The sequence below is a fragment of the Pelophylax lessonae genome (assembly GCF_965119305.1).
Source record: "Pelophylax lessonae genome assembly, chromosome: 1".
NCBI classification, from domain to species: Eukaryota; Metazoa; Chordata; class Amphibia; order Anura; family Ranidae; genus Pelophylax; species Pelophylax lessonae.
In genome coordinates this window covers 19,198,200-19,225,548 of record NC_138768.1, presented here as the reverse complement: position 1 = coordinate 19,225,548, position 27,349 = coordinate 19,198,200, and the positions used below count along the sequence as shown (strand labels likewise).

At 46.0% G+C, this 27,349-nt stretch overlaps 2 protein-coding genes across 2 annotated transcripts in view; one reads left to right on the top strand and one right to left on the bottom strand.

Annotated features, from left to right (window-relative positions):
- The window catches only part of LOC309551481 (vomeronasal type-2 receptor 26-like), a gene marked incomplete at both ends in the record, with an annotated part of 1,345,010 nt that overhangs the window by 992,761 nt on the left and 324,900 nt on the right, over window positions 1-27,349 (top strand). The window lies entirely within an intron of this gene.
- Window positions 1-27,349, bottom strand: part of LOC309568960 (vomeronasal type-2 receptor 26-like) — a gene marked incomplete at both ends in the record, with an annotated part of 48,202 nt that overhangs the window by 2,896 nt on the left and 17,957 nt on the right. The window contains one exon of the mRNA XM_082274725.1: window positions 14,549-14,672. Within this exon, the coding sequence (XP_082130851.1) occupies window positions 14,549-14,672 (124 nt within the window). The remainder of the gene's footprint in view (window positions 1-14,548; window positions 14,673-27,349) is intronic.

Genomic DNA, 27,349 nt, shown 5'->3' with positions numbered 1-27,349 from the left:
ACACCCCAAAATACATGTTGCTGCTTCTCCTGAGTACAGAGATACCCCATGTGTGAGACTTTTTTGCAGTCCCCAAAAATCAACTACCACCTTCAGCCTTTCCAAGTGCGTAAACTGTTGATTTCACTCCTCACTACCTATCATAGTTTCAGAGGCAATGAAATGCCAAAACAGCACAAACCACCCCCCCCCCCCTCCCCAAAATGACCCCTTTTCGTAAAGTAGACACCCTAAGCTATTTGCAGAGAGGCATGTTGAGTGTTTTGCAGATCTTACTTTTTGTCACAAAGTTTTGAAAATTGAAAAAAGGGGAAAAAAATTGCATTTCCCTTTATTTTCTTTTTTAGGTCATTAGTGACAACTTTTTGTAAAAAAAAAAAAAAACAACAAAAAAAAATAATAATAATAATTTTCACGGAACTTGTGGCAAAATATAAAATATTCCATTGACTCACCATGCCCCACATCAAATATCTTGGAGTGTCTACTTTGCAAAATGGGGTCATTTGGGGGGGGGGGGGGTTTGTGCTATCTTGAAATTTCAGGGCATCTGAACATGTGTTATCCCTGTACTCAGGAGAAGCAGCAGAATGTATTTGGGGTGTCATTTCACATATGCCCATGGCATGCATGAGCAATATATCATTTAGTGACAACTTTGTGTAAAAAACAAAACAAAAAAAAAACGAATTGTCACCTTCCCGAAACTTAGGGCAAAATATAAAATACTCCATGGAATCAATATGCCTCTCAGCAAATAGCTTTGGGTGTCTACTTTCCAAAAAGGGGTAATTTGGGGGGTCTTTGAACTGTCCCGGCATTTTATGCTCAATCTTAGCCACACATCACTCACTCTTCTAACCACTTGAAAACCAAGCCTTTTCTGTGACTTTTTGTTTACATGAAAAACATTTTTTTTTTTTTACTAGAAAATTACTTTGAACCCCCAAACATTATATCTTTTTTTAAAGCAGAGGCCCTACAGAACAAAATGGTGGATGTTGCAAATTTTTTTGTCATACGGTACTTGCGCACAGAATTTCCAAACGCAATTTCTGCGAAAAAATCATTTTTTTTAAATTGAATGCACAAATACACTATATAATTCCTAATTGTTTGGTAAAATGTAAAAGATGATCTTATGCCGAGTACATAGATACCAAACATGACATGCTTTAAAAATTGTTGGTGGATTATCCTACTAGAGATAATGCCGTGCTGGATCTATTGATCACTGATGACCTAGACCTAATCTCGAAGGTAGGAGTCCAGGACAACCTGGGCTCTAGCGATCACAGGATGATCACATTTAACGTAAATAACAATACAACAAGGCAAGAGGGGAACATAAGAACCCTAAACTTCAGAAGGGCAAACTTTCCAAAATTGTACTCATTGATGGAAAGGGTAAACTGGGACCAAACCCTAGGAACACTGACCACGGAGGAAAAATGGAAATGCTTTAGGAACATATTAAACAAATGCATCTCGCAGTGCATTCCTATGGGAAATAAATTTAGAAGAGAAAAAGCAAAACCTGGCTGGCTGAACCGTAATGTTAAAAAACGTATTAGGGGAAAAAAATGGCCTTCAAGAAATATAAATCAGAGGGCACAGTATCGGCTTTCCAAGCAATACAAGGAGGCAAATAAGAAAAGTAAAAATGAAATCAAAATGGCTAAAATCAACTTCCAGAGACAAATAGCGGAGGATAGTAAAAAGAACCCTAAGAAATTCTTTAAATATATCAACAGCAAAAAAAACGAGGGTAGAGCATATTGCAAACATAATTAACGATGAGGGGAGGATGGTTACAGAGGACACTGAAAAGGCAACCGTGCTGAACGCTTTTTTCTCATCAGTCTTTACTCAGGAAAAGGAGGGGTACACGGACCATGACTGTATGGTTAGCAGTAATTCACAGGACTTGCCGCTATGGCTAACAGAGGGGGAAATCAGGGAAAGGCTGGATAAAATTAACACAAATAAATCACCAGGCCCGGATGGCGTACATCCGAGAGTACTCAAAGAACTTAGTAAAACTCTATCTAGACCACTGATCTTTGCTCACAGTATTATGACAGGAAATGTACCAGGGGATTGGAGGAAAGCTAACGTGATACCGATATTCAAAAAAGGGCAGAGGCATGTCCCAGGAAATTATAGGCCGGTCAGTCTGACATCGATGGTATGTAAACTTCTGGAGGGGATGATAAGGGAGTATATTGTAGAGTTTGCTAAAGACAACAACATCATCAGCAGTAATCAGTAGGGATGATCGAACGGTTCGGGTTGACCATTGGTTCGACCCGAACATTGGGTGTTCGAAATTTGGCCAAATTCCGAACTTTTTGCGGTAAAAGTTCAGAAATCGGGTCACCCGAACTGCCCAAAATGCAATGGGACAGGAAGTGGGCTTTAAAAGCCTGTGATTGGCCCAGAAACGTGAGTAAAAGCCAATGAGGGGGCAGAAGTCTGCTAGGAACGTGATTGGAGTGACTACGGGGACCAGAGGACAATCAGGAGTGAATATGCCCCCCAGTATATAACATAGCCCCGCCTAACCTCTAGCACTGTAATAAAGAGGCTTTGGAAGAGACTGGAAGCATTTGTGTTTCTCCTGCTGTGTTAAACAACGTTTGCTGCATAGCCGATTGCTTGTAAAGCTCCAGATCAGCAGAAGAAAAGTCAGCTTACAGAAAGATTGTCAGTGTAGTTAGATATTTCAGCGAGTGTGCTGTTTGAGTTAGAGAAAAAAAAATTAAAGGGGCATTGTCAGTTAGAAATTATCTTCTGCTGTATGGAGCTGTTCTTTTAGTGTGAGGAAAGGGATATGCAGTGTAGTTAGGGTACTATATACCACTATAGTTAGATTCAATAATCTAGTTTTTGTAGGGATAGTTTTAAGTGTCAGGGTTCCGTCTAGTGAGCACGTTGCACTGCTGATATATCTACAGCAGGTATACGTGCTTGCTAGTCAGCTATTGTGCAAAATACATTTCAGCGATACACATCTGCTGTATTTAGCGACAACTTTGGGTTGCATAGCAGTGTGCGTCTTGCAGGTGATTTTCACATCGCACAGTTGATAAAGCCTCAGTGACAAGTTAACGCCTGTTCTTGTTGTAAGTCCACTGCAAAAGGCTTTGCTACTCTGCGTCACACACATCTGCTTTATTTAGCGACAACTTTGGGTCACATAGCAGTGTGCGTCTTGCAGGCGATTTTCACATCGCACAGTTGATAAAGCCTCAGTGACAACTATTTCAGGTAGACCAAGGAAAGGCATACGTGGCCCTGCTGCGGAAAGGGGCACAGCTTCTAGGGTGTCTAGAGGCAAGGGTGGACGTGGTGGTCAGTCCTCAGCCAGGCCACCATTTCGATCGTTCTCCCGCAGTGGCCAAGCTATAAGTCCACAGTACATACAGGAGGTGGTGGACTATATTACCAAACCCTCATCATCAGCAACTACAGTGACCCAGGCAGAGAAAAGTGGTCAGTCTTCTGCAGTTGACAGAGCAAATAAAGATGAGTCCATGTCCACCTCAAGTCCTCCCTTAGACCCAACTTCAGACATGGCAGAGGAGTCAGCTGAGCTGTTTGACCACAGTGTCGGCCATCTACTCCTGCCTGATGCTCAGTCCTTTATGGAGTCTGATGTTGGGTCTGAGGTTCAGGAGGAGGCAGAGCAAGCAAAAGGGGAGAGCAGATTGCCCACTCCATCTAAGGCCACACCTGTTGTCTCCCGGGCCACTATACAAACCTCTGCAAGATTTGTCATAAGGGAATAAAATGTGGCAAAAAGGTCAACCACTTGGGTACAAGCTGCCTAACCAGGCATTTGACAACCCACCACTTGGCCCGTTGGCAGGAGCATTTGAAGAACCCGCAAAATGACCAAATATCGGTCAGTTGGCCTCCTAGTCCTACTCGCGCTCCTCCTCGTGCTCCACCTGCACATCAGTCTGTCCCCCTGCTATAATCACTCGTCACCTGTTGGCAGCCTCCACTGACAGGGATGATGATATAGCACGCAGTGTCGCATCTACCTCCAGCACACCACCAGCTGTAACATCTAGATGGCAAATTTTGATTCCACACATGCTGGAATGAAAAAAAAGTATATTTCCCGCTACCCACATGCCCAGCGTCTAAACAGTAGTTTGGCAAAACTACTGGCTCTGCAACTCTTACCATTTAACCTGGTAGAGTCTGCTCCCTTCCGCGACTTTGCAAAATGTGCAGTTTCACAGTGGCAGGTGCCAAGTCGGTATTACTTTGCCCGTAAGGCCCTGCCATCCCTATACCAACATGTGGAAGGCAATGTAGTGTCGTCCCTGGCCAAGTCAGTCAGCCGTAAGATACATCTGATGGCTGACACTTGGTCAAGCAAACATGGGCAGGGACGGTACATTTCTGTCACTGCTCATTGGGTGACAGTGCTTGCCAGCGGAGGGGATTGTGGCCAGGGCTCGGTGCTGCAGCCAGTATTGCCCCCACGTCTGCAAACAGCTGGTGGTGTCGCTGATCCGGGTAGATCGATCACTTCTCCCCCCTCCTGCTCCTCCTCCTCATCCTCCTCCATGCCCTCCTCTGCAGAATGGTCCTTTGAATAAGATGAGGTACCACGTAAGCATTCAAAGGGCTATTCTATGTCTCAGGCCAAAAGGTGTCACGCAGTACTGCAGCTTGTGTGTCTAGGGGACAGGCAGCACACTGCCCCTGAGATTCTTGGGACTCTGCATGCACAGGCCCAGAGGTGGTTGACACCACGCCAGCTGCAGCCAGAAATGGTGGTTTCCGATAATGGGTCAAACCTCCTGGCCGCCCTTCGGCAGGGAAAGTTGACCCATGTGCCATGCCTGGTGCATGTCCTGAATCTCATGGTACAGCGGCTTTTGAACTCATACCCGGGAATGCAGGATGTGCTAAGGATGGCAAGAAGGGTGTGCAGTCACTTCAAGCGGTCGTACAGTGCCACTGCACGTTTGGCCGAAGTGCAGCGCGAGTTTCACCTGCCGATACACCGCCTCGTCTGTGACATGCCCACCCACTGGAACTCCACCTTGGCTATGCTGCAGCGCCTGTACATGCAGCAGAGGGCCCTCAATGAATATCTATGCGAGTACGGCAACAGCACTGGCTCAGCGCACCTGGGCTTTTTTTTGCCACAGCAGTGGCTTTTCATTAAGGATGAATGCACTGTCCTATCGCCATTTGAGGAGGCCACAAGGATGGTCAGCCGGGACAGCGCATGCATCAGTGACACCCTACCGGTACTGTTTTTGTTGGAGCACACTCTGCATGGCATTATGGACAGGGCACTGGAGGCAGAGCAGCAGGAGGAAGAGGAGGACTTCCTTGCCTCTCAAGGCCCCCTTTATCCTGACCCCATTATGCCTAGCTCCCAGAGGCCTGAGCAGGATCCAGGGGTGGAAGAGGAGGAGGACGATTATTCTGGAACTTTTGCAGGCTTTGAGGAGGAGGAGGAAGACATGTAGCAATCTGCAAGGCCTAGTTTGACTCCCTCGGGACACTTTGGAGTAGTACGTGGCTGGGAGGAGGAGGAGCATGTTCAAGATCATGTCGTTTTGAGTGACCCCGAGGAGTCAGCTTCTCAGGCCTTTGCAAATTTGCGACGCATGGCAAACATCATGCTTCAGAGCCTGCGAAAGGACCCCTGAATCAAGGCCATTAAAGAGACTGACCACTATTGGTTGGCCACCCTACTTGACCTGAGCTTTTCCCATCCACCCAGAGAGTCCACAGGATCAAACCCCTTGAGGACAGTCTCAAGAGGATTCTGGTGAACACTTTCCCGACTCCCGTAGGGTGCAGGGGCAGAGACAACCTACCATGGACTCTATTGCGGGTCACGAGTGGAGCATTGGAGAAGGCGTGCGGTTGACGGATGCCTTTCGGTCTTTTTTTAGTCCTCACCGCCCAGGCCTCTCAGCTGCCACATCGCATCGACAGCGTTTGCATCACATGGTGGACGATTACGTCAGGGCACAAAGTGACACAGAGGGCCTTTCATGTGACTAATCCGATCCACTGGCATACTGGGTCTTAAGATTAGACCACTGGCCAGAACTGGCCCAGTATGCCATGGAGTTGTTGGCCTGCCCTGCTTCCAGTGTCCTATCAGAACGGGCATTAAGCGCAGCAGGAGGATTCGTCACAGACCATCGAATGAGACTCTCCACTGACTCAGTCTACCGTTTGACATTCATTAAAATGAATCAGTCATGGATATCAAGCTTTGATGCACCTGATGCAGACCTTGTAGACTAGTCTATCATTGCGATGTGGCAGCTGAGCCTCAGTTTAAGCCTGGACCGGGATGTCACCCTCCAACCCTGCTCTCATTCTGTTTAGGTTCACAGAACCTCATTTTAGAAAAGATAATTTTTTTTTTGGCCTTCTGCAACACCAGCTCTTTGGGCTTACGGTGGGGAGGCTCCGCCAACACCAAAAAAACCATGTTTGCGCACCTATTCCACAGGTGCACACCTTCATAATTTTTACACCTTCTTCAAAACCAGCTCTTTGGGCTTACGGTGAGGAGGCTCCGCCAACACCCAAAACACAATGTTTGCTCACTTGATCCACAGGTACACATCTTCTTAATTTTTTCGCCTACTTCAACACCAGCTCTTTGGGCTTACAGTGGTATGGCTCCGCCAACACCCAAACAAAAATTTCTGCGCACCTGTTTCACAGATGCATATCATTGCAATTTTTTTCCTTACAAAGGCAATTATTGCCTTCATGACCAGCACTTCCATAGGGTTATGGTGTCAAGGCATCGTCTGCACCACCAAAGGCCCAATTTTTAAGCATCCTTTTCTTCTATTCAAAGTTAAGAGACAACAGTATTCATCCAAAACATCTCCAATCTTATTCACTGTGCACTACATTGTGGCCCCTACCCCGAACCCTAACCCTCAATGTATCCGTGCATATATGTCTGTTTCTTGTGAGAATTCAAGTTAAAGTGCACCAAACACCATTTTACATTAAATAAAGTGCATCTACATACATCTTTTGACTAAAACATTTGGTAATAATAGCCCCATTGTGAAAATACACCCGTTAATTATATCCACATTTAAAGAGACAGCACCTTTTTAAAAAAAAAAAAACTCTAATCTTGTTCCCAGTGCACTGCATTATGTCCCCATCATACACATTGGCTGTGCAGTTGATTAGGAGCAAAAGAAAGGTGCGGTTAAGCAAAAAAGTCATTTTTGAAGATTTGGCATGCTATAATTCTGGTTCTGGACATGCTACAGAGCTGAAACTTCACAGGTACACTTTTTAGACCCCCAGACGCTAAATCCAAAGTCCAAATCTCTTTTTTTTTTTTCAATAATTGGCTCTCTATCAAAAATGACAATTTTTGTCTGATTCACAGTCCCTGGGGCATGACCCAGAACCCTAGGCACTTTTTAGGGGCATTTATTAGGTTTTAGGGCTTCAAAATGTTCTTTTTTGATTCCCGAACTTCGGGTCCCATTGATTTACTAAAGGGCTTTCTTGTCAAACCAATCTCTTAAAATTCTACGAGGAGGTGAACTGTGAGCTAGATAGGGGGAGACCAGTGGATGTGGTGTTCCTGGATTTCGCTAAGGCATTTGATACAGTTCCCCACAAGCGCTTAATTTATAAAACAAGGTCTGCAGGCATCAACCACAAGGTTTGCTCTTGGATACGGAACTGGCTAAAAGGGCGTGTCCAAAGGGTGGTAATAAATAGCGCATACTCAGACTGGTCTGAGGTGGTAAGTGGGGTCCCCCAAGGCTCAGTCCTGGGACCAAACCTGTTAAATTTATTCATAAACAGCATTGAGGATGGGATCAGTAGTTCTATATCAGTTTTTGCAGATGACACAAAATTAGGCAGGGCAATAACTGTACAGCATGAGGCAGATATCCTACAGAATGACCTGAACAAAATAACAGAGTGGGCAACTACATGGCAAATGAGGTTTAATGTGGAGAAGTGTAAGGTTTTGCACTTGGGGACTAAAAACATAAAAGCACAATACACTTTAGTGGGGGAACCCTTGGGGGAATCAATAATGGAGAAAGATCTGGGAGTCTTGGTAGAGGATAGACTAAGCAATAGCATGCAATGTCAAGTGGCAGCTGCCAAAGACGGCATAATATTAGCATGCATAAAGAAAGGGATGTATTCCAGAGATAAAACTATAATCCTACCACTTTATAAAACTCTGGTCCGACCGCATCTGGAGTATTCTGTCAAGTTCTGGTCGCCAGTCCTCAGAAGGGATGTGTTGGAGCTGGAGAGAGTCCAGAGAAGGGCAACTAAACTAATTAGGGGTTTGAGGACATTAATTATGAAGAGCATCTACAATCGCTTAATTTATTCTCCATGGAGAAGAGACACCTGAGAGGGGACATGATAGCAATGTATAAATACCTCAATGGTGATCTCAACATAGAAAATAAGCTATTAAGTCGCAAGGATTGCATGAGAACTCGAAGGCATACAATGCGATTAGAGGAGAAGCGTTTTGACCTCAGGCAACACAGGGTTTTTTTTACTGTTAGGGCTACAAGATTGTGGAATTCAGTACCACAAGAGGTAGTTTCTGCGTGAAGTATGGCTACTTTCAAAAGACTCTTGGACGTACATCTCAAGGATCAGAACATTAAGGGGTATGAGAGATGATTACGACCATGCGCGCCTACACAGGTTGAACTGGACTATTGTCTTTATTCAACCTCAACTACTATGTAACTAGGCCAACGCTTGCGTGAGCCTTTGCGCACAAGCAGGGGGGGACAGGGGGGCTTGATTGGTGTCTGACCTTAAAGCATCTGACCACACTAAGATTGGTGTGATACGATGCTTTCCCAATTTCCCAATGGCGCTGTTTATTTCTGGCGAAACAGAAGTCATGAAATGCTCGTAGCTTCCGATATCTTAGACCATAGAGATGATTGGAGCCCTTCTGGTCTCCAATCAGCTCTATGGTTAGATAATTCAACCACCTGCTGCACTCTCGGGTTAACCGGTGGCACAGTAGACCCCGAGAAAAACCGCGGAAGGCAGCGGGAGGGGGGGGGTTAGTCCCCTCCCACTGCTTGTAAAAGCAGTCTAGCGGCTAATTATCTGCTAGGAGTGCTTTTAAATGTAAGCCAACCGTTGGCTGTAAAAAACGATACCAAGATGATGCCTAAATCAGCAGGCATCATCCTGGTACAACCACTCAAAGTCCAGCAACGTACCAGTACATTGCTGATCCTTGTTTGGCATATATTGTAGTTTTTCTTTTTTTTATGGGCTGCATGAAAAAAATAGGACCTGACAGAAATCTCCACCAGAAAATGTGTAGTACACCCACCATTAGCTGTCCAAAACATCCAAACCCACTTTCTAACGATGGGTATACATGAAAAATTTCATGTATAGCTATTTTTTTTTTTAACTGCGGTGGGGAAATCACCTCCTACAGCTCTGCCATCAGAGGTATCCATATACAGTATGCTGAGTGCAAACGCTGTTTGTGTGAGAATATATAAAACCAGTGTGGCAGCTGATGAGTGTACCTGCAAGGCAAACTGGTTAACAATAGAATAGAAAGAAAAGATTACATTGGTACCTGAAAAGTAAAAAATGATTACCAATGAAAAACGGTAACAAAGTACAGTAAATATAAAGTAGGAAGAGTAGAAGTAGAAGAGCAGAGTAAGAACAGAAAAATAACTCAAACGACAACTATTTTTGGCTTTTTTATTTTATATTTTTTTTGTAATTTTTTTTGTCATTTTTTTTTACACTTTTTTTTCTTCAACTCAACTACAACATTGAAGGTTAGGATCTCTCAAAATTACGATAGCCATCGAACATCTTTCGAGACCCTGTGTTTGTGTGCCCTACACTGTGTCGTGCTGTACCCTACACTAATATTCCACTAGTGTGTGGTAGCGACGGAAACAGTCCCCGATGCAGAGACCAGGTTGGTCAGGACAGTCGGGACAATAATAATGTGTGTCACGCCTAAATCCGAGCCTGCTACAGACACATCATCTTCTTTGGGGGTTTCTTTTGGCAGGGGTACGCGGGAGGACTTGTGGAAAGCGCCTCTCATGCAGCCGGCCCACTGCATCTAGTAGGGAAAGTTGGGCAGGAGCACCTCCTGGATACAGGTAGGCTCCGATGATCTCTTCCTGGAATTCTAGGAAGGATCCCATTTGTCCTGACGCTTTGTATAGCTCAAAGGCGTTCAGAATAGCCAATTGGAATAAATAAACATACTTTTTTGTACCAGCGTCTGGCTTTTTCGGGCAACTAAGTACGGCGCCAAAAGCTGGTCGTTTAGGTCCACCCCTCCCATATTAAGGTTATAGTTGTGAACACAGAGGGGTTTCTCCAAAACACCAGTTGCCGTATGAATTTGGACCGTTGTGTCTGCATGAAGGGAAGACAGAACGAAAACATTCCGTGTATCCATCCACTTCACTGCAAGCAATTTGTCAGTTTTCAAGCAGCTCTCTCCCCCCAACGAAGATGAGAATCTACAAGCCATTGGGGGAAGCCCCGGTGATTAGGTTGCAAGGTGCCACATGCGCCAATTTGTAGTTCGAGCAGGTGACTAAATAGTGGCACCCTTAAATAAAAATTGTCCATGTACAAATGGTACTCATTGCCGAATAAGGGTGACACCAAGTCCCAAACTATCTTGCCGCTGCTCACTATGTAGTCTGGGCAGTTGTGGGGCTCCACAGTGCTATCTTTTCCCTCATAAATACGGAAACTAACTGTATAGCCTGTGGCCCTGTCACACAGCTTATACAGCTTGACCCCGTATCTGGCACACTTGCTGGGGAGATACTGTTTCATAGCAAGGTGGACAGTAAAATTATTCAGGGACTCGTCAACGCAGACAACTTGTTTGGGGGTAAACAAGGCTGCAAACTGCTGATTGAAGTGGTTTACAAGGGGCCGAATTTTGTGGAGCCGGTCATATCCAGGGTCTCCCCGAGGACGACAGAGTTCATTGTCATTGAAGTGCATGAACCGCAGAATTAGCTCATATCTCGCCCTGGACATGGAAGCAGAGAACACATGCATATGGTGAATTGGGTTAGTGGACCAATATAACCGCAACTCACTCCTTTTGGTTATGCCCATGTTAAGGGAAAGCCCCAGAAAGGTTTTAAACTCGGAAACCGTTATAGGTTTCCAGCCGAATTGTCTGGCAAGGGACGAATTTGGGTTGGCGGCGATGAATTGACCAGCATATAAATTGCTTTGGTCCACAATGATAAGATCTTCCATGAAAAACAGCTCAAAAAAATTAAGGGGATTAAAATTGGCTGTTTCCACGTGGATTCCGGGTTGGGCAGTGAACGGGGGAAGTACGGGCGCTGTAGTATCAGTGGGCTGCCAATTAGGATAGGCCAGCGCATCAGGGAGGGCACTATGGGCTCTACGGGCCTGTCCTTGAATTTGCGGTGGCTGCGGGCCAGGCCAATACTTGTGCTAGCCACTGCACCAGCTTGTGCTGGTATGTCTAGGTCCAGGGTGTACTAGGCCGCTGGTGCTTGCCAGTTCACCAGAAGTGTGAGCGGCACTAGTACCGACAGTCTGTTCCATACGATCACCCTGCAATTCCTGCACCTGCATCCCTGCAATTCCCACACCTCAGCGACTCCAGAATGGGGTTTAGTACGCCTGATCCTAGCAGGGACCCATCCATTGTCGGAGCTATCTGTCAGGGAGCCACTGCTGTCTACAGGCTCGTATACTGACCCTGATTCTGCCAGTGAGGCTTCCCCTGCACTCTCATCTGACATGGTCAGTATCCTGTAGGCCTCTTCACTAGTATACGAATGTTTGGTCATTTTAGCAACTAAATTTACAGGTACACTAGTGTGACTCACAGGTAAAAAAGTACTGGTTGACGAGGACTATTTGGTCGCTACAAAAAAACTGCTAGTGCCAGCAGAGATCAGGCCTGACTTTGCTAACGCAGCGGTTTTGTGTGTTGTGTTTTTTGGAAGTTAAAGTAATATATTGATTACTGCACTTGCCTGGCTGGGGTAGGGTGGGGTGGGCTGAGCGGAAGGGCTAAACACAGGTGCTGGCAGGTGTCATGACTGATCCTGCTAACGCTGCATTTTGGGGACCCTAAACTATTGGGGATGCTAGTATAGTTCTGATCAGATCAAAGATATTGATCCGTTCAGATACTATACTAGTAATGGAGGTGTATATGTGTGTGTGTATGTGTGTGTATGTGAGTATGTGGTAAAAATTATCTTTTTTTCTGGTTCTGGACATGCTACAGAGCTGAAACTTCACAGGTATACTTTTTAAACCCCCCCGACACTAATCCAAAAAAAGTCATGTCTGCCTCCAAAAATGCCTGATAAATATATAGAAAAAATAAAAGCAGACTGATATACCAGCCCTAAAAAGGGCTTTTTGGGGTGCTGTCAGGATGCTGTCCTTACAGCAGGAGTGGACACAGAACACTGGCCTAGCTAATGATTTCCCTATTAATTCAGCAGCAGCCCTTTCCCTGCTCTAACTAACACTGCAGCTTCAGAATGAATCTAAGATGGATGCTGCCCTTGCTTTTTTATAGGAGGTGGGAGGGTCTGGGAGGGAGGGTATGCTGATTGGCTGGAATGTGCCTGCTGAATGTGAGGTACAGGGTCAAAGTTTGCCTCAATGATGAAGTATAGGGGGCGGACCGAACATCGCATATGTTCGCTCGCAGAGGCGAACGCGAACATGCGAAGTTCGCCGGGAGCTGTTCGCCGGCGAACAGTTCGGGACATCTCTACCGATCAACAGGTCCAGGCCAAAAATCATTGACCTGGACCTGATGACTGATCAGTTCTGAACCCAATCAGACCTTCAGGTGGGAACGAGCGCCGTACAAGTAAGGGGTTTTGCCTGTACATGCCAGACTGCCGCCGTACAACTGACTGCCCTATAGCACGTTTACTGCTACAGGGTGGCAGCCGTGTGCCAAAATCACATATATATATATATATATATATATATATATATATATATATATATATATATATGTGATTCTGCATTTATGCCTGCAGGGGGTGCTAGTAGAAGCTGATCTGCGGGTCCTGGGGACTCCATGTTCTCTGGAACCCGTCAATTATTAGTAAAACACAGAGAACTGAGTTATGCCTATATAAACAAGGCATACCTCAGTTCTCACAGGGGGGAAGAGATGGATTCTGTGTTCCTGCAAAGTATGGACTAGAATCCGTCTCTTCCCCTAGAGAAAGCTGCACACTGTGTACACATAAACACTGGCTAGGCACACAGTTAACCCGTTGATCGCCCTAGATGTTTAACCCCTTTCTAGCTAGTGTCATTAGTACAGTGACAGTGGATATTTTTAGCACTGATCACGGTTGTGGTGTCACTGGTTCCCACAAAGTGTCAAAGGTGTCAGTTAGTGTCCCATAGTCCACCATAATATCGCAGTCCCGCTACATATTTCTGACCGCCGCCATTACTAGCATAAAAAAATTCCAAAAATATATCCTAAAGCTTGTAGATGCTATAACCTACGCATAAACCAATCAATAAATGCTCATTGGGATTTTTTTTACCAAAAACGTAGCAGAATATATGTTGGCCTAAATTTATGAAGAAATTTGATTTTTCATGTTTTTTATTTTTTTTATTGGGTATGTTTTTAGAGAGGTATGTTTGAGAACAGATTTTTTTTTTTTTTTTTTCAAAATTGTCTGTCTTTTTTTTAGCGCAAAAAATAAAAAATGCAGTGGTGATCAAAAACCACAAAAGAAAGCTCTATTTGTAGAAAAAAATGACCTACATTTTATTTGGGTACAGTGTCACACGGCTGTGCAATTGTCAATCAAAGTAACAGTGCTGTATTGCAAAAGAATGGCCTGGTCATGAAGGGGGTAAACCTTCTGGAGGTCAAGTGGTTAATTTACCTTAACATTTTTTGGAGTTATGATGTAATATTAAATATGAATTAAATACCATACAAAACAAACACATTGTTTGGAACAATATATATGGTGAATATCTTAAGAAAGCTTTAGTCATGAACAAAAAGTGATGATGACCTACTGAATATAAAAGCACCTTCAGCCTCAGTGGCGGCCATGACACAGCCTATCTGTAACCCTAACATGTATGTAACAATGACATTCCCTTATTTTACCATTTTTGGTCTCTTCAGGGAAATCATTTTCCAAACCACTTTTAGGTAAGTGTAAAACTGTTGGAGGCTTTCTCAGGCAGACAGTTGGAGGAATCTGATTCCTGTTGCTTGCTTGAGAAAGCCTCCAACACTCCCAGAAGGGTCAGAGATAGAAGAAAAGTGCAGTGATCTTTACCAAAAAAGGCAGAAAGGCGCCATCAGTAATCAATAATTCCATACAATGTAGGGAGATGCTCAGCCTGCAAAGTGTAAAGTGGTTACAGAATCACTTTAAGGGACTTTGAAAGTTTTCATTTTTTAATTCAATATCAGAGTTTCTATTTGAATAAATATAAAACTTACCGGATTGGTTTGATATTTCTCCTTCTGAACATGGAGCACAATTATAACAACATGGGTGATATCCTTCTCTTATGGATTTTCTGAACCCTGGAAGACATTCCTCAGAGCATCGACCCCTTGGGACCTAAGATAATATGGAAAGTAATGAACTATTCAAAGCTTTGCCCAATCAGGGTGCAGTGTAACTGGTTGTTAAAAAACTGTGTGGGTCCCCCCAAAATCCCTGCCAGAGCCATATATGGGCATGCTGCCTGGCAGGTCAGTAAAGGGGGGGGGGGTGAGAAAGAGTAACATACCAGGCCACGTGTTCTCAACATGGGGGATGGGTGCTTTGGGACAGGGGGGGCATTTTTATTTTTTTTATTTTTTTATATTTCAGGTCACTGGGACGCGTATTTACATTGAGGGACATTGTGTTTTTATTTTATTTTTTTGATAAAGGAATTGTCAAAAACTTGTCTCTTGTGTTTGTTACTTTTGACACTTTTTTGCTGAATGAATCGGAGTACTATGTACCCGATACTCATTCACATGGGGGGCTGGGATCTGGGGGTCCCTTTGTTAAAGGGGGCTTCCAGACTCTGATAAGCCCCCACCCAAAGACCCCCACAACCACTGGCCACGGTTGTGGGGATGAGGCCCATGTTGAGGTCATGGGTTCTTGTATGGTTCAGGAGGGGGAACGCTTGCTTCCGCCCCCCCCCCCTTTTCCTGACCTGATAGACTGTGTATCTAGTTAAGTGTCTGGTAGGGATTCGGAGGGCCCAAACTATTCTTTTTTTTTTACATTTTGGCATAGGGTTCCCTTCCAAATCCACATCATTACTGAAGGTTTTTTATTTTTTTATGCCGACAATTGAAACCATGAGTCATTTTAAATGGGATTTGACTTGTTTTTTTGTTTTTTTTTTCTTTTGAAATGTCATTTTTTTCTGTAACATGTTTCATGCATGCTAAAGACGCACCACTTTACAGGCACATTAAGGGGACCCCCAGGCAGTATATTTAAAGAAAGTTTTCATTTTTATTGTTGCACCTTAAGCATAATTACAATCACTGATCCTGAGAAAAAACAAAAAAGCCCTGTACATAATTTTGAACTGCATCATCTCTCAGGACTCTGTCTTGATGAACATCCCAACTTCATTATATCCCTCAAGAATGTGATCCACAAAGTCTGCAGTAGGGATATCTTTACTCCAGGAGGTTACCATCATGTGGTGGAGGGATGTTGACAATCGTACCTCTAGTGAACAATAGATATCCGATATTGAGTAATGCTGACCATTAACTAAAGTATCCAGAAAGGAAGTCCAGAATCTCTGGGACATACTAGCACATATTCTTGATACATAGTCCGCTAACTGCTAAGTGTAGACAGCGTTATGTGTTGGCAGGTGATATTTCTCAGTCAATGTATAAAATTGTTCAAGGACCCCTGAGGACATATCAACAAAAACAGGGATTCAACCTTGGTTAGCCCTTTAAAAAAAACACAGTCTGAAGGCTTCATGTTGTGCAGCTTGCGGGAACATAGGGTTACCATTGATAGGTAAGTGTGGTTGGAGACGAGCGGGGAGAGATTCAGTCATTTCCTGACTTCCCTCCATGTGATGATGGTATCCCGCAGTGGAAGGTGATGTTGGAGGGGTTGGGGCAGAGACATCAACTTGCTGTGGTGCAGGGCAGCTAGATTAAAGGGATGCAATAGTCATGCTCTTGAGTGAATATAGGATTAAGCTGACTTCACCTAATATAAATCCGCCCTCCAAAATACAGTCCCTGCCTCATGCTGCCAAACAGATCAGATCCATCACTCTCATCATCCTCTGCCACATCCTCTGTCCACTAACTCACTCACTGCCCAAGAGATTGCAAATTATTTTAAAAACTAGATTGGTAAAATTCTTTATGAGAACTCCACTGCCCATCTATACCCCCCCCCCAACCAATATATAATGTCTACAAACATATCATCTTACCACAAAGAAGTTGCTATGCTTTTGTCTGATGCCCACCTAACCCCCCCCCCCCCCATGGACCCCATTCCTTGCCTTTTTTTTTTACAGACTAGCTGGTAAGTGTGCTGAAATATATTTCTTAAGTTTACTGACATTTTTATAAATGTCAGTTGGTCAACAGTGTCCGTGAACAGACATACTCTTTTGTCGGTCTCAAAGACTTCCCCTCCACTGAACCAAATGCACACTCATAGAGCAGCCCACCAGCTCAATTGCGAACTTGAAAAACTCTCAGGCAACCACCCCCAGATGCTGCTCCTGCTTGATGGATACAGGGACAGTATCTGGATACAGAGGGCCTTGAGATGCAGAGAAGTCCTCCTCTTCCTCCTAATGCTCTGCCTTAAGTTCCCTTCACATGATGCCATGCAGTGAATTCTCCAATCACTGATGCATGCATTGTCACAACTTACCATTCTTGTTGCCCCCCTGAAATGATGACAATACAGTGCATGCATCGTGTATCAGCAGCCACTGGCATGGTGGAAAAAAGCCCAGCTTCCCCAAGCCTGTCCTTGTGCCATACTTACCCAGGTACTCATAATGGTTCTCCGCTGCATGTACAGCTGCTTCAGCAGGGGGCTGCTCCCCATTCCCTGGCAAGCCAGGCTGCATACCTGGAAATAGGTCTGATAGGGATTTTGAGGGGACCACATACAGTACACTTTTTTCTTAAAGGGATATGTGCATTATAATGAAATCGTGACCCACACTGTGTTTGTGGGCTTCTGTCAGTATACAGCTTCCTTCAGTCTTAAACAGAGATATCAAATATCCTAGCCACCCCCATACAAAGCTAGCCGACAACTTAGCTTGTACAAGTTTTGGAACCTTCTCCTTTATTGAACAACTCACACAGTTTATATTCAGCATGGACATCTCCCTCCTGAGCAGATTACCCCATCAAGTCAGGGGTTGCCTGATTAGAATATCATATGCAAATGAAATTGTATACAGAAATAGAATTAACCTGAATTAATTATCTAGCCACCTGGACAGAAAGAATATGTGAGATCATTAACAATTATCAATGGGACAGACAGGCTTAACAAAATACAGATCACATCTTAATACACAGACAATAGTAAGGGACTACCATTGACAGACTGTCCGTCTCTGACATTTGAAGTACAATACACATTATCAGAAGTGTAAACACAGAACCCCCCAGTAGATAACAGGTGAGTATATCAGCATATTCAATGATGTGTGGAAGATAGGTGGTTGAGCTGATGATATTAGCATCTGTTATAAGTCTGACTGCACCTGAGTAGTGCATTTTGGGGCCCTCGTGATGTTAGATCCCTATAAAAGAGCTGTCAAACTCAAACAGTTCATAGCGCGGGAAGCGGGAGCTTTTTTTTTTTTTCTGATCATCGGGGGGCACTATTTTTTTTTAATAAAGGACTTTTCCAAAACCTCGCTTTTGTCTTTATTTTTTTGTACACTTTTTCGGTGAATGGTTAGGGGTACAATGTACCTGATATCCATTCACATAGTGGGGGGCAGATCTGGGGCCTCCCCCCACAGACCCCCACAACCACAGCCCATGGTTGTTGGGAAGAGACCCATTTCCCCATCAACGTGTTGGCAAGGTGCCCCAAAGCACCCACCTTCCCATGTTGAGGGCATGTGGCCTGGTATGGTTTGGGGGGGGGGCACTCACTTGCCCCCACCCCCAGCCAGGCTGTGTGTTCGGATAAGGGTCTGGTATGGATTTTAGGGGAAACCCCACGCCATTTTTTTAAATTTTGGTGATAGGTTCCTCTTAAAATCCATACCAGATCTGAGGGGCCTGGTATGGACTTGGGGGGGGGGACCCCACACCGTTTTTTTTCTGCAATGCTGACATAAACTGATATAAACTGAAGTGCCTATGTATATATATATAAATATATAAATTATAAACTATAGAATTCCACTTATAAATCATCTACTGCCGAGGGATTCAAACCCAAAACCTCATAATTGCAAGGCTGGTGTTCTACCAGCTACGCCACCATCAAGCACGCCTAGGCTAGTAACATTTTCCCTGCCTAACTAACTAACTAACTAACTAACTAACTAACTAACTAACTAACTAACTAACTAAATAACTAACTCCTATTTTACCCTACACACAGTGGATGAGATAAAAGTTAGGGAGAGTGTTTTCCCACAGGTGGTAGAATACAAGGCTTGCAATTGAGATGGCTGTGGGTTCGATCCCCTGGCCAGCAAATGATTTACTGGAATCAGAGGTCAGAGTCCATGATAATGCAGGAACTTGATGTTCCTGCAAAGAAGCCCATTTGTTCAACAAACAAGCAAACAGCCAATGTTCAACTCAAAGCTCACCCCTACTGATTACACAGTTCCTGTCTTAGAGTGATAAAACTCCTTCACTGCACTATAGAGCTGTGTTTTACCCCCCGGGCTGCTCTCCTGATTTGGACTGCCAACCCCTCCTCCTCTCCTCATCTCCATTACATAGGGTTCTTCTGTAGCTCACAGAAGATTTCTGGGAAAACCAAATACATTGTTTGATATGCTGTATATGTTCAGTCATCAGGAAGTTACAAGGGCACTAACATTATGGCACAGTAAAGAAGTATTTTCTGTACTTTCAAAAATTGTACTTAGCCTGAAAATAAGAAAACAAATGCAGCCACCACATCTAAGGACTGACAGTGAGGCATTATATTACATATTCTTGGGCTTAGAAATTGTTTAGTGATCTATACTATGATATTGTCCAGTAAAAGTTCATCAAGCAATTTTAAATTAAATCTCCTTGCGACACAAGGCTGTCCAACCTCAGAGACAGGAAAGAAGCCCCAAACCCAGATACTACCTCCACCATGCTTCACAGTGCCCCCCCCCCCACTGGGAGGTTGGTGGCGATGTGCTTTATTTTTTCCAGAAAAAATAGCATTTCATATTCTATTATACTGACCTCACTATACTATCTACAGAATAGTGCCCTGTAGCCATTGTGGCCATTTCAAATCTTTAGGCACAGTTGTTAAGTTCCTCTTCTCTACAGGTCTTCTATGGAAATCCTATGTTCTTGCTGTGAACTTTACAGCAAATTTCTTTCATTTTCAGTTTAACGTCAAGGCCTTTAAATATGCGTTTGTGGCTCTTTTGTCTTCCTGCATTGTTACAATTCTTCTTTAAAAATCCTCTTAAGCTTTTTTTGATCATGGCTTGAGTCACATGATCAGAACCTTCTTTAGTAGAATAGACTGTACCAGACATTAATTGGTCTTTTTAATTGGGCAGAATACCATTAAGCCACACCTCCAGCCTCTCATTAATTAGAGTAGCGGAGTCTGAATACTATCTTTTCTGGCTGTCACTATCTAACAGGTTCAGACATACAGTATTGGGCTCCAAGCAGATCACATGTGGTATTTAGGTGTTTTCCCAAATACAGAATGTGATCCTGAAAATGGCAATTCACTATTGCTTTATGCAGCATAAGGCAAAAACGGTAAGTAAACACATAAAACAGGAGTGAAAGCCAATTTGCAAATGGAAAATAAATAAATAAACACATGAGGTAAAGAAGTAATGCAATATTTAGGGAACTGGCAGGTGACGGCATTCTTAACAACCAGTAAACAACATTGTTTTTAAGGAGCGTGTGGCTCCCGCGTCCTTGACAAATGATAAGTCGTCAGCTGTCAGCTTTGTTCCCCGCTGACAGTTGAACGTAAAAAAAAAGTATTGCCGAGGGAGTGGCCGGCGGCCAGAGTTAATGGACGCCTAGTTCAGAGCTCCGTCAGAGCGGGATTGTAACGGCGGCTCACAGCGACAAGGGAGGCAGTGATCTAACCCATTGAAGCCGCGATTACCACCCTAAAGCACTACTCTCCACATGGGGAAATGCAAATCGAGGGAAGGACCCCGCAAACTCACGGACTTCTTCAGCACAGCGGGGCCTCAGAGGATCCAAAATGGCACCGGCTCCACAGCACTGACACACAGACACAAAGCAGCGGCTGCTGCTGTGTCTCAGGAGACAGGCCCACCCAGGCAGGAGCGCACACAGGAGGGAAATGACTGCCCTGGCTCCTCAGTATTTCAAAGCCCAGTAAAACTGAGGAGAAAACTGGACATAGGAAATACCCAAGTAAGTGCCTCTCCCTCTACTCTACCCATCCCACCTGACATTAATCACTTTGGAGAAAAACTGGATGCTTTTCCCATTACTGGCCAACCCATAACTAATTCCACTATGAAGGACATGCTTATTACCCTGTGGGGGGCTCTGCAACATGACACGTCATGCTTCATTAAAACAAACCAGGGTGGAAATTGAGGTTCTAGGCAAGAGGATTGATCATGTGAAATTTAACATGAGTGATTACACTTAAGCTCATAATGAGTTAGTGGATGCACATGATGCTCTGTTGGAAGAAATGCCCAATATGAAAATTAAAATGGCAGATTTGGAGGACTGCTCCCACCGCAATAATATAACGTTTCGTGGCATTGCGGAGTCAGTTCCTGCAGAGGAACTCCGCTCATATTTACAAAAGATGATTGCTGAACTCCTCCCTGACGTACAAGGTCAAGATCTGATAATTTTTTTTTACGATTCAAACGGTTCCTTTATTGAAAAAATTGGAATGACACATTCACAAGATAAACAACAACAGCATAACAGGAAATACAAGTATCACGCAAGTAGCACTGCATAAAACAAAACTATCACATAGGATGATATTTTCCAACAATCCTTCTGTACTCCTGTCAGAGAACACCAAATCTATAACAGGGCCAGCACCTGCACCTAACCCATAGGTGCCAGCCAAGGCTGCCATACCCTGTTGAATTTTTTAGGACAGTTTCTCAGCAGGTAAGTCAGTTTATATAATGGCAGAACAGCATCTATAGAGTGTTCCCAGGAGACCACGAGGGGGGCAATCCACTTCAGAATAATCTCTCTTTTAGCATAGTACAACAAATAATTGATTAGCAGTTTTGTGGCTCTAGGTCTCTGATCGTCATCCGCAATACCCAATAGGGCCAGGGCTGGCGAAAACGGGAGAGCCATTCCCAACCTGTGATTAATAACATCAAAAACTTGCAACCAAAATTGTGCCACCTTAGGGCAATCCTAAAACATATGCAAGAAAGTCCCCACCATAGTGAGGCAGCACGGGCAGTTCGGAGATCTCTGGGGGAAGATTCTATGTAACCTCTGAGGGGTGTAGTAGGTTCTGTGCAAAAACTTGGTTTGAATCAAACGATCCCTGGCAGAAATCATCAATTTTGTTCTTTGTCTCAAAGCAATCCTCCAAATCCACCCTGTCCAGGTCCGGAAGGTCACCCTTCTACGAATCCCATAGCTTATCCATTCGAGGAGAGTGAGTACACTGCAGGGTAAGGTAGAGGGAGGAAAGTGGCTAGGCCAAGACCTCATGTGCCAGCAGCTCTTCCACCGGGTCCATTTCCAAGGTTAAACCCTCAGGGAACTGAGCCCGGATGGCATCATGTAGCTGGGGGTATCGAAAGTACATCCATCTCGGCAGGCCCCGCGCCCTTTGAAGATCAGAGAAGGGGAGGATGGAACCCGCCGGACACACATCCCGAAGGGTCCTCACCCCATACCTCGCCCATATCTGGGGATCCTGCATAGACCACAGGTGCCGCAAATTGGGGTTTCCCCAGAGGGGGCACACTGGAGACCACCTAGTAAAATGCAGTAAACGCAGCCAAGCCGCCACCCATACCCGCAAGGTAACGCTAGTGGACTGAAGAGCCGGAGGGCAGGCCCGGATCCCCCTATACACCAAATTACTAAGACCCTGCAAGGACCCTAACAGAGCCGCCTCCAGACACACATCCGCGTTCCCCCACGATTGTGGATACCATCAGCCAATGTGACCAGCACCGCCACCCAGTAGTAGGTCCGGTAGTCAGGCATGGCCAACCCCCCACAGCTAGTTGGGAGACACGAGGTAGATTTCGCTAATCGGGGAGACCTTCCCATCCAAATAAAGGAACCCACAAGTCCGTCAATAAGTTTGAAAAAGGATAGAGGCAGCCAAACCGGACAGTTCCTAAAAAAATATAAAAACTTGGGCAAAAAAATCATTTTGAGTAAATTAATTCTACCCATAAGGTTAAGCGGCAAGGAGGCCCAGAGTGCACATCTGTCCCGGAGATGGGCAACAAGGGGATCAAGGTTCAAGGATCTAAAGGAGGCCGGGTCCCTTCGCACCTCTATACCCCAATATCGGAATTGGTCCACCCACCGCAGAGGGGTCACCTCCGCGCCAGTCCTAGCTCCCGTGTCCAAGGGGAACAGAACCGACTTGGACCAGTTTATTCTAACACCAGAGAAACGGCCAAACTCGTCAAAGATCTCGAGGGCAGCCCGCAAGGAGGAGTCAGCATCATGCAGGTACAAAAGAGTGTCATGTGCATACAGAGAAATCTTCTTCTCCAGGGGGCCCACCCGCAGACCCACGACGGAAGGCGATCCCCGAATCAAGATGGCCAGGGGCTCAAGGGCTAGTGCAAATAAGGAGGGTGAGAGCGGACAGCCCTGATGAGTACCCCTCTGCAGGGGGAAGGATCCAGAGATTCCCCCAGAAGTGCGAACCCGTGCCACAGGCGATTGATAGAGTAGAGTCAGCCAAGTCAGGAAATTGGGACCAAATCCAAAACGTTGCAGCACCTCCCACAGAAACCCCCACTCCACAGAGTCAAAAGCCTTCTTGGCATCGAGAGAGGCTATGACTCGCTGACCACCATCAACATGGTCGGCCACCAGGTTTAAAAAAAGCCGTCGCAAATTAATGTCAGTCCCCTTACCCGGCATAAAGCCCGTCTGGTCTGCCTTCACCAGCACATCAAGTACCCCAGCGAGTCTGCGAGCCAGCACCTTAGCCAGAATCTTCCCATCCACATTGATCAAGGAGATCGGCCTGTAAGAGGCACAGTCCTCCGTGTCCTTCTCCCCCAGGTTTGGGGACCAGGATGATGACCTCCTCCATCATAGAGGCAGGAAGAGAGCCATTGTAAGGTTCTGGCACTCTCAGTGCCTCCTATCACATTTATTCCGGGTGATTTCCATCTACCTAGACAGAAGAAACACATATAGGTGTGTTTCCCTTTAAGGCTGAAGCTGTCATCACCCAGCGCCGGACTAGATGGCTATTTAGGGCGTCGGTTCTCACTCACATGTGTTCGTTCAAACACCAGTACCTGGATACTAATCTTGCTTGAAGCTTCCATGCTTGCAAGCTCTCCTCGCTGACGAACCTCGCTGCGCTGATCCCTGCATCCTGCTACTGGATTATCCGCATCTCCTGAGCGATCCTTCGGCTATCGCTATTAGTGCTAAGTACCCCACAGGGGAAATCTCTATAGACTTGTACTAGGCTTACACTATTTAGCTCTGCATAGCAAGGACTGTCTTTTACATCTGCATAACTAGATTGCTAGCTCTTGAGGCTACTGCTACTATTTCCTGCACTGGGTTGATCTCTCCTGTATGCACCTGCTACTCTGTCATCTGTTATCATACATGATCGCTAACCCTTGCTGCATCCATCTGCACTGTCTCACCTCAAGTGTCTGTCACCTACCACTTCCACTCAAACCTATCCCTAAGACCTTTATCATTGTCTTACCACATGTATATAAAGTCACACTAGGAACCAGCTTAATTACTGTGTGTATTTACTGGCTGAAATAAGACCTTCCATACATGATGAGTCATTGAGGTTGGGATTGGTATCTCAGCATATCTCCTACGTGACTACTGACGTGGAACTACTTCTGCAGCTGAAAATCCACACCTTATAAGAAACGCAAGGAGCGTTACAGCCATGGGAGAAACTGTGCTCGAACAGGGAGACCAAACGGGGGGCCAAAAGATCCTGATACACCGTATACAGCTCCGTAGGAATACCATCCACCCCAGGGGTCTTGCCCGATTGCAGGAGACCAAGGGCCTCCTGCACCTCCTCCAATGTTCTGTCTGCCTCCAACTCTTGTTTAACCTCTACCTCCAAGATGGGAAAGTCCACCTGATCCAAATATGAACCCATCTCAGCCTCCGTGTAATCCACCCTAGAGGAATATAGCGTTTCATAAAAGGACTGGAATCTGGCAGTAATGTCCCCCGGGGAACGGAGTAGCACACCATCCGCCACCCTAATCCCACTAATATGAACCAGAAGAGCAATACCCTTCGCTAACCAGGCCAGGAGCTTACCATTCTTGTTACCATACTCATAGACCCTCTGAGCCGAGGACAACATCGACTTACGAGTCATTTCAGCCCGAAGCAGATGGACCTCCCTGAGAGCACACCGGAGGTCGAGGAGGGGTCAGATACATACGCTTCCTCCCGCACCCGAGCCTCCTCCTCACGTCCCCCCAGAGATCTCTCAGAGGCCCTGCGCACCTCCGAAACACATTGCCCATATTCTCCCTGAAGCCAAGCCTTAAACGAGTCTCAAAAGACGGGTGGCTCTGCAGTCCCTGCGTTATCCTGCAAAAAACGTTCAATCCCCTCCTGAATATTCTCCTGAACCCCCTCGTGCAAGGCCCAGAATCTGGAGAGACTCCACAAGCCCCCGCCCGAGGGAACCCCCCTCAACGACACCAGAAGTGGCGCATGATCTGATATACCCCTAGCCAGGATAGACACCTCTGAAACCCTACGTAGAGCAATGTGGGAAGCAAACGCCAGGTCTATCCGGGATAGGGACGGATGGGACGCCGAATGACAGGTGTATGCTCGAGTGGTGGGGTGAAAGTGCCACCAGACATCAGTCAGGGCAAAGGCCTCAGCCCAGTGAGCAAGGCGGGAGGGCCCCAAGGCAGAGGAGTGCAGCCTGTCCCACTCTGGGCACATTACCATATTGAAATCACCTAGTATGAGGAAGTAGGCCACCCCATAGCCGAGGACCACCTCCATGATTAAAGTCAGAAGGGGGAGCTCAGCAGGGGGCGGAAGATACAACCCCACCACAACCATGGGGGACCCCCCGACAAGGGCATGGATGATCACATAACGTCCCTCCGGGTCAGTGCAGAGATCCAAGAGAGTAAAGGGCAATGATCTATGGACCAGAACACTGACCCCACGAGCATAACTAGAGTACAGTGATAGTGAGTGCCCACCCAAGCACGTCTCAGACCCAGAATTCTAGATTCCAAAAGGTGTGTTTCCTGCAGAATACAAATATGAGGGGACTGCTGACGTAGGTAATTAAGCACCAAGGAGCGCTTCACCGCCGTACCCAGGCCCCAGGCATTCCAGGAGAGAACACTAGTGTCAGGCATCAGAACAGTGCAGAAAGAAAAGTAAGACAGAGGACAGACAAGGGGCAGGCAGGGAGCAACGACAGGCCAGAAGGAAGAAGAGCAACAGAAGAAGCTCCCCCCACCCACCCCCCCGAACCATAGACCACCAGAAACTGCAGTAATCACCATACATGTGTCAAAACCATAGCAACTAGGAACCTGTAAAGGAAACAAGCAAAACGTATAAAAAAACAAAAAACACACAGGAGGCCCAATAGGACCCCAGTCCGGCTAACAGTAGCCAACAGCCCCTTCCCCCCCACCCCGCGAACCCCCCCCCGAACATGGGGTCGCACTGGTCCCAAACCAAAAGCCCGAGGGCAGAAAAAAACATTGAGGAGGCACATGGCTAGCCAGACCGCCCTAAGGGACCCCGGAGCCCCGGGAACCCAGGTGGAGCTGATGGTCTGGAGTTCTTACAGCAGTCTATCCCACAAGGAGATGCTTAAACCGGCAATAAGTGGCAAAGTTCCAAAACAGGAGAGAAACACCCAGCAGAGCCAGGGGCACAGTCTTACGTGGAGAAAGATAACTTAGTTACAGTGTCAGGCGCTGTCCCTCGATCGCATCCAGCAGGGCAGGACGGCCAACAAAATCACAACAGATGAGTATTCCAAATGCAGCCCAGGACAAGATCCAGAACAGCAGGGACAAAACATCATCCCAGGGCTATAAACAAGGGTAGGAAGCACCCGCCGCTCCAGCGACAGGGATAAAGGGAGAACAAGGAGATACATCCCCAGCACACGGAGCGACCATCAGCCTCTGTCTTGGGGGGAAGGGTCTCCATCCAGGCAGCAGCATCCTTAGGTGAGTTGAAAAAGTGGACAGATTCCCCATCCACCACCCTGAGTTTAGCAGAAAACACCACACTATATTTAATCCCTCAGGCACGCAAGGAGGCCTTGATGGAATCATAGTTTCAATGGAATAGTCCGGGAAAAGCATCAGGCAGTTATTCTGGTGGCGGAGCTCCCCCACAGCCCTCACAGCCCAGAGAATCTCATCCCTGTCCCGAAAGTTCAGCAAGCGGAGAATTAAGGTGCGTGGGGGAGACCCAGGGGGGCCCGACTGAGGGGGAACCCTATGCGCCCACTCCACAGTAAAATGGGGGGACAGGCGGGCCGCAGGGAGAAGGACAGGAAACAGTTCCTCCACAAAAATAGTAGCATCCTTACCCTCCACTCCCTCGGCCAGGCCAATGATACGAATATTGTTGCGTCTGCAGCGGTTTTCTGCATCCTCGGCTTTATATTCCAGGGTTCTCACCTTGGTCTGCAGGGTGCGAATGGCCGCGGAGTGGTCCGCCACTGTGTCCTCCACCTGCCCCACTCACTTCTCCGCTGAAGTGAGGTGCATTCGGATCCTGTCCAGACCCTAACGGATGAGCACGACGTCCAGCTGCACAGCCTCAATCTTATTCGTGAGAGCAGTCTGACAGGCCGTGATCGCCGCCATCACCTCT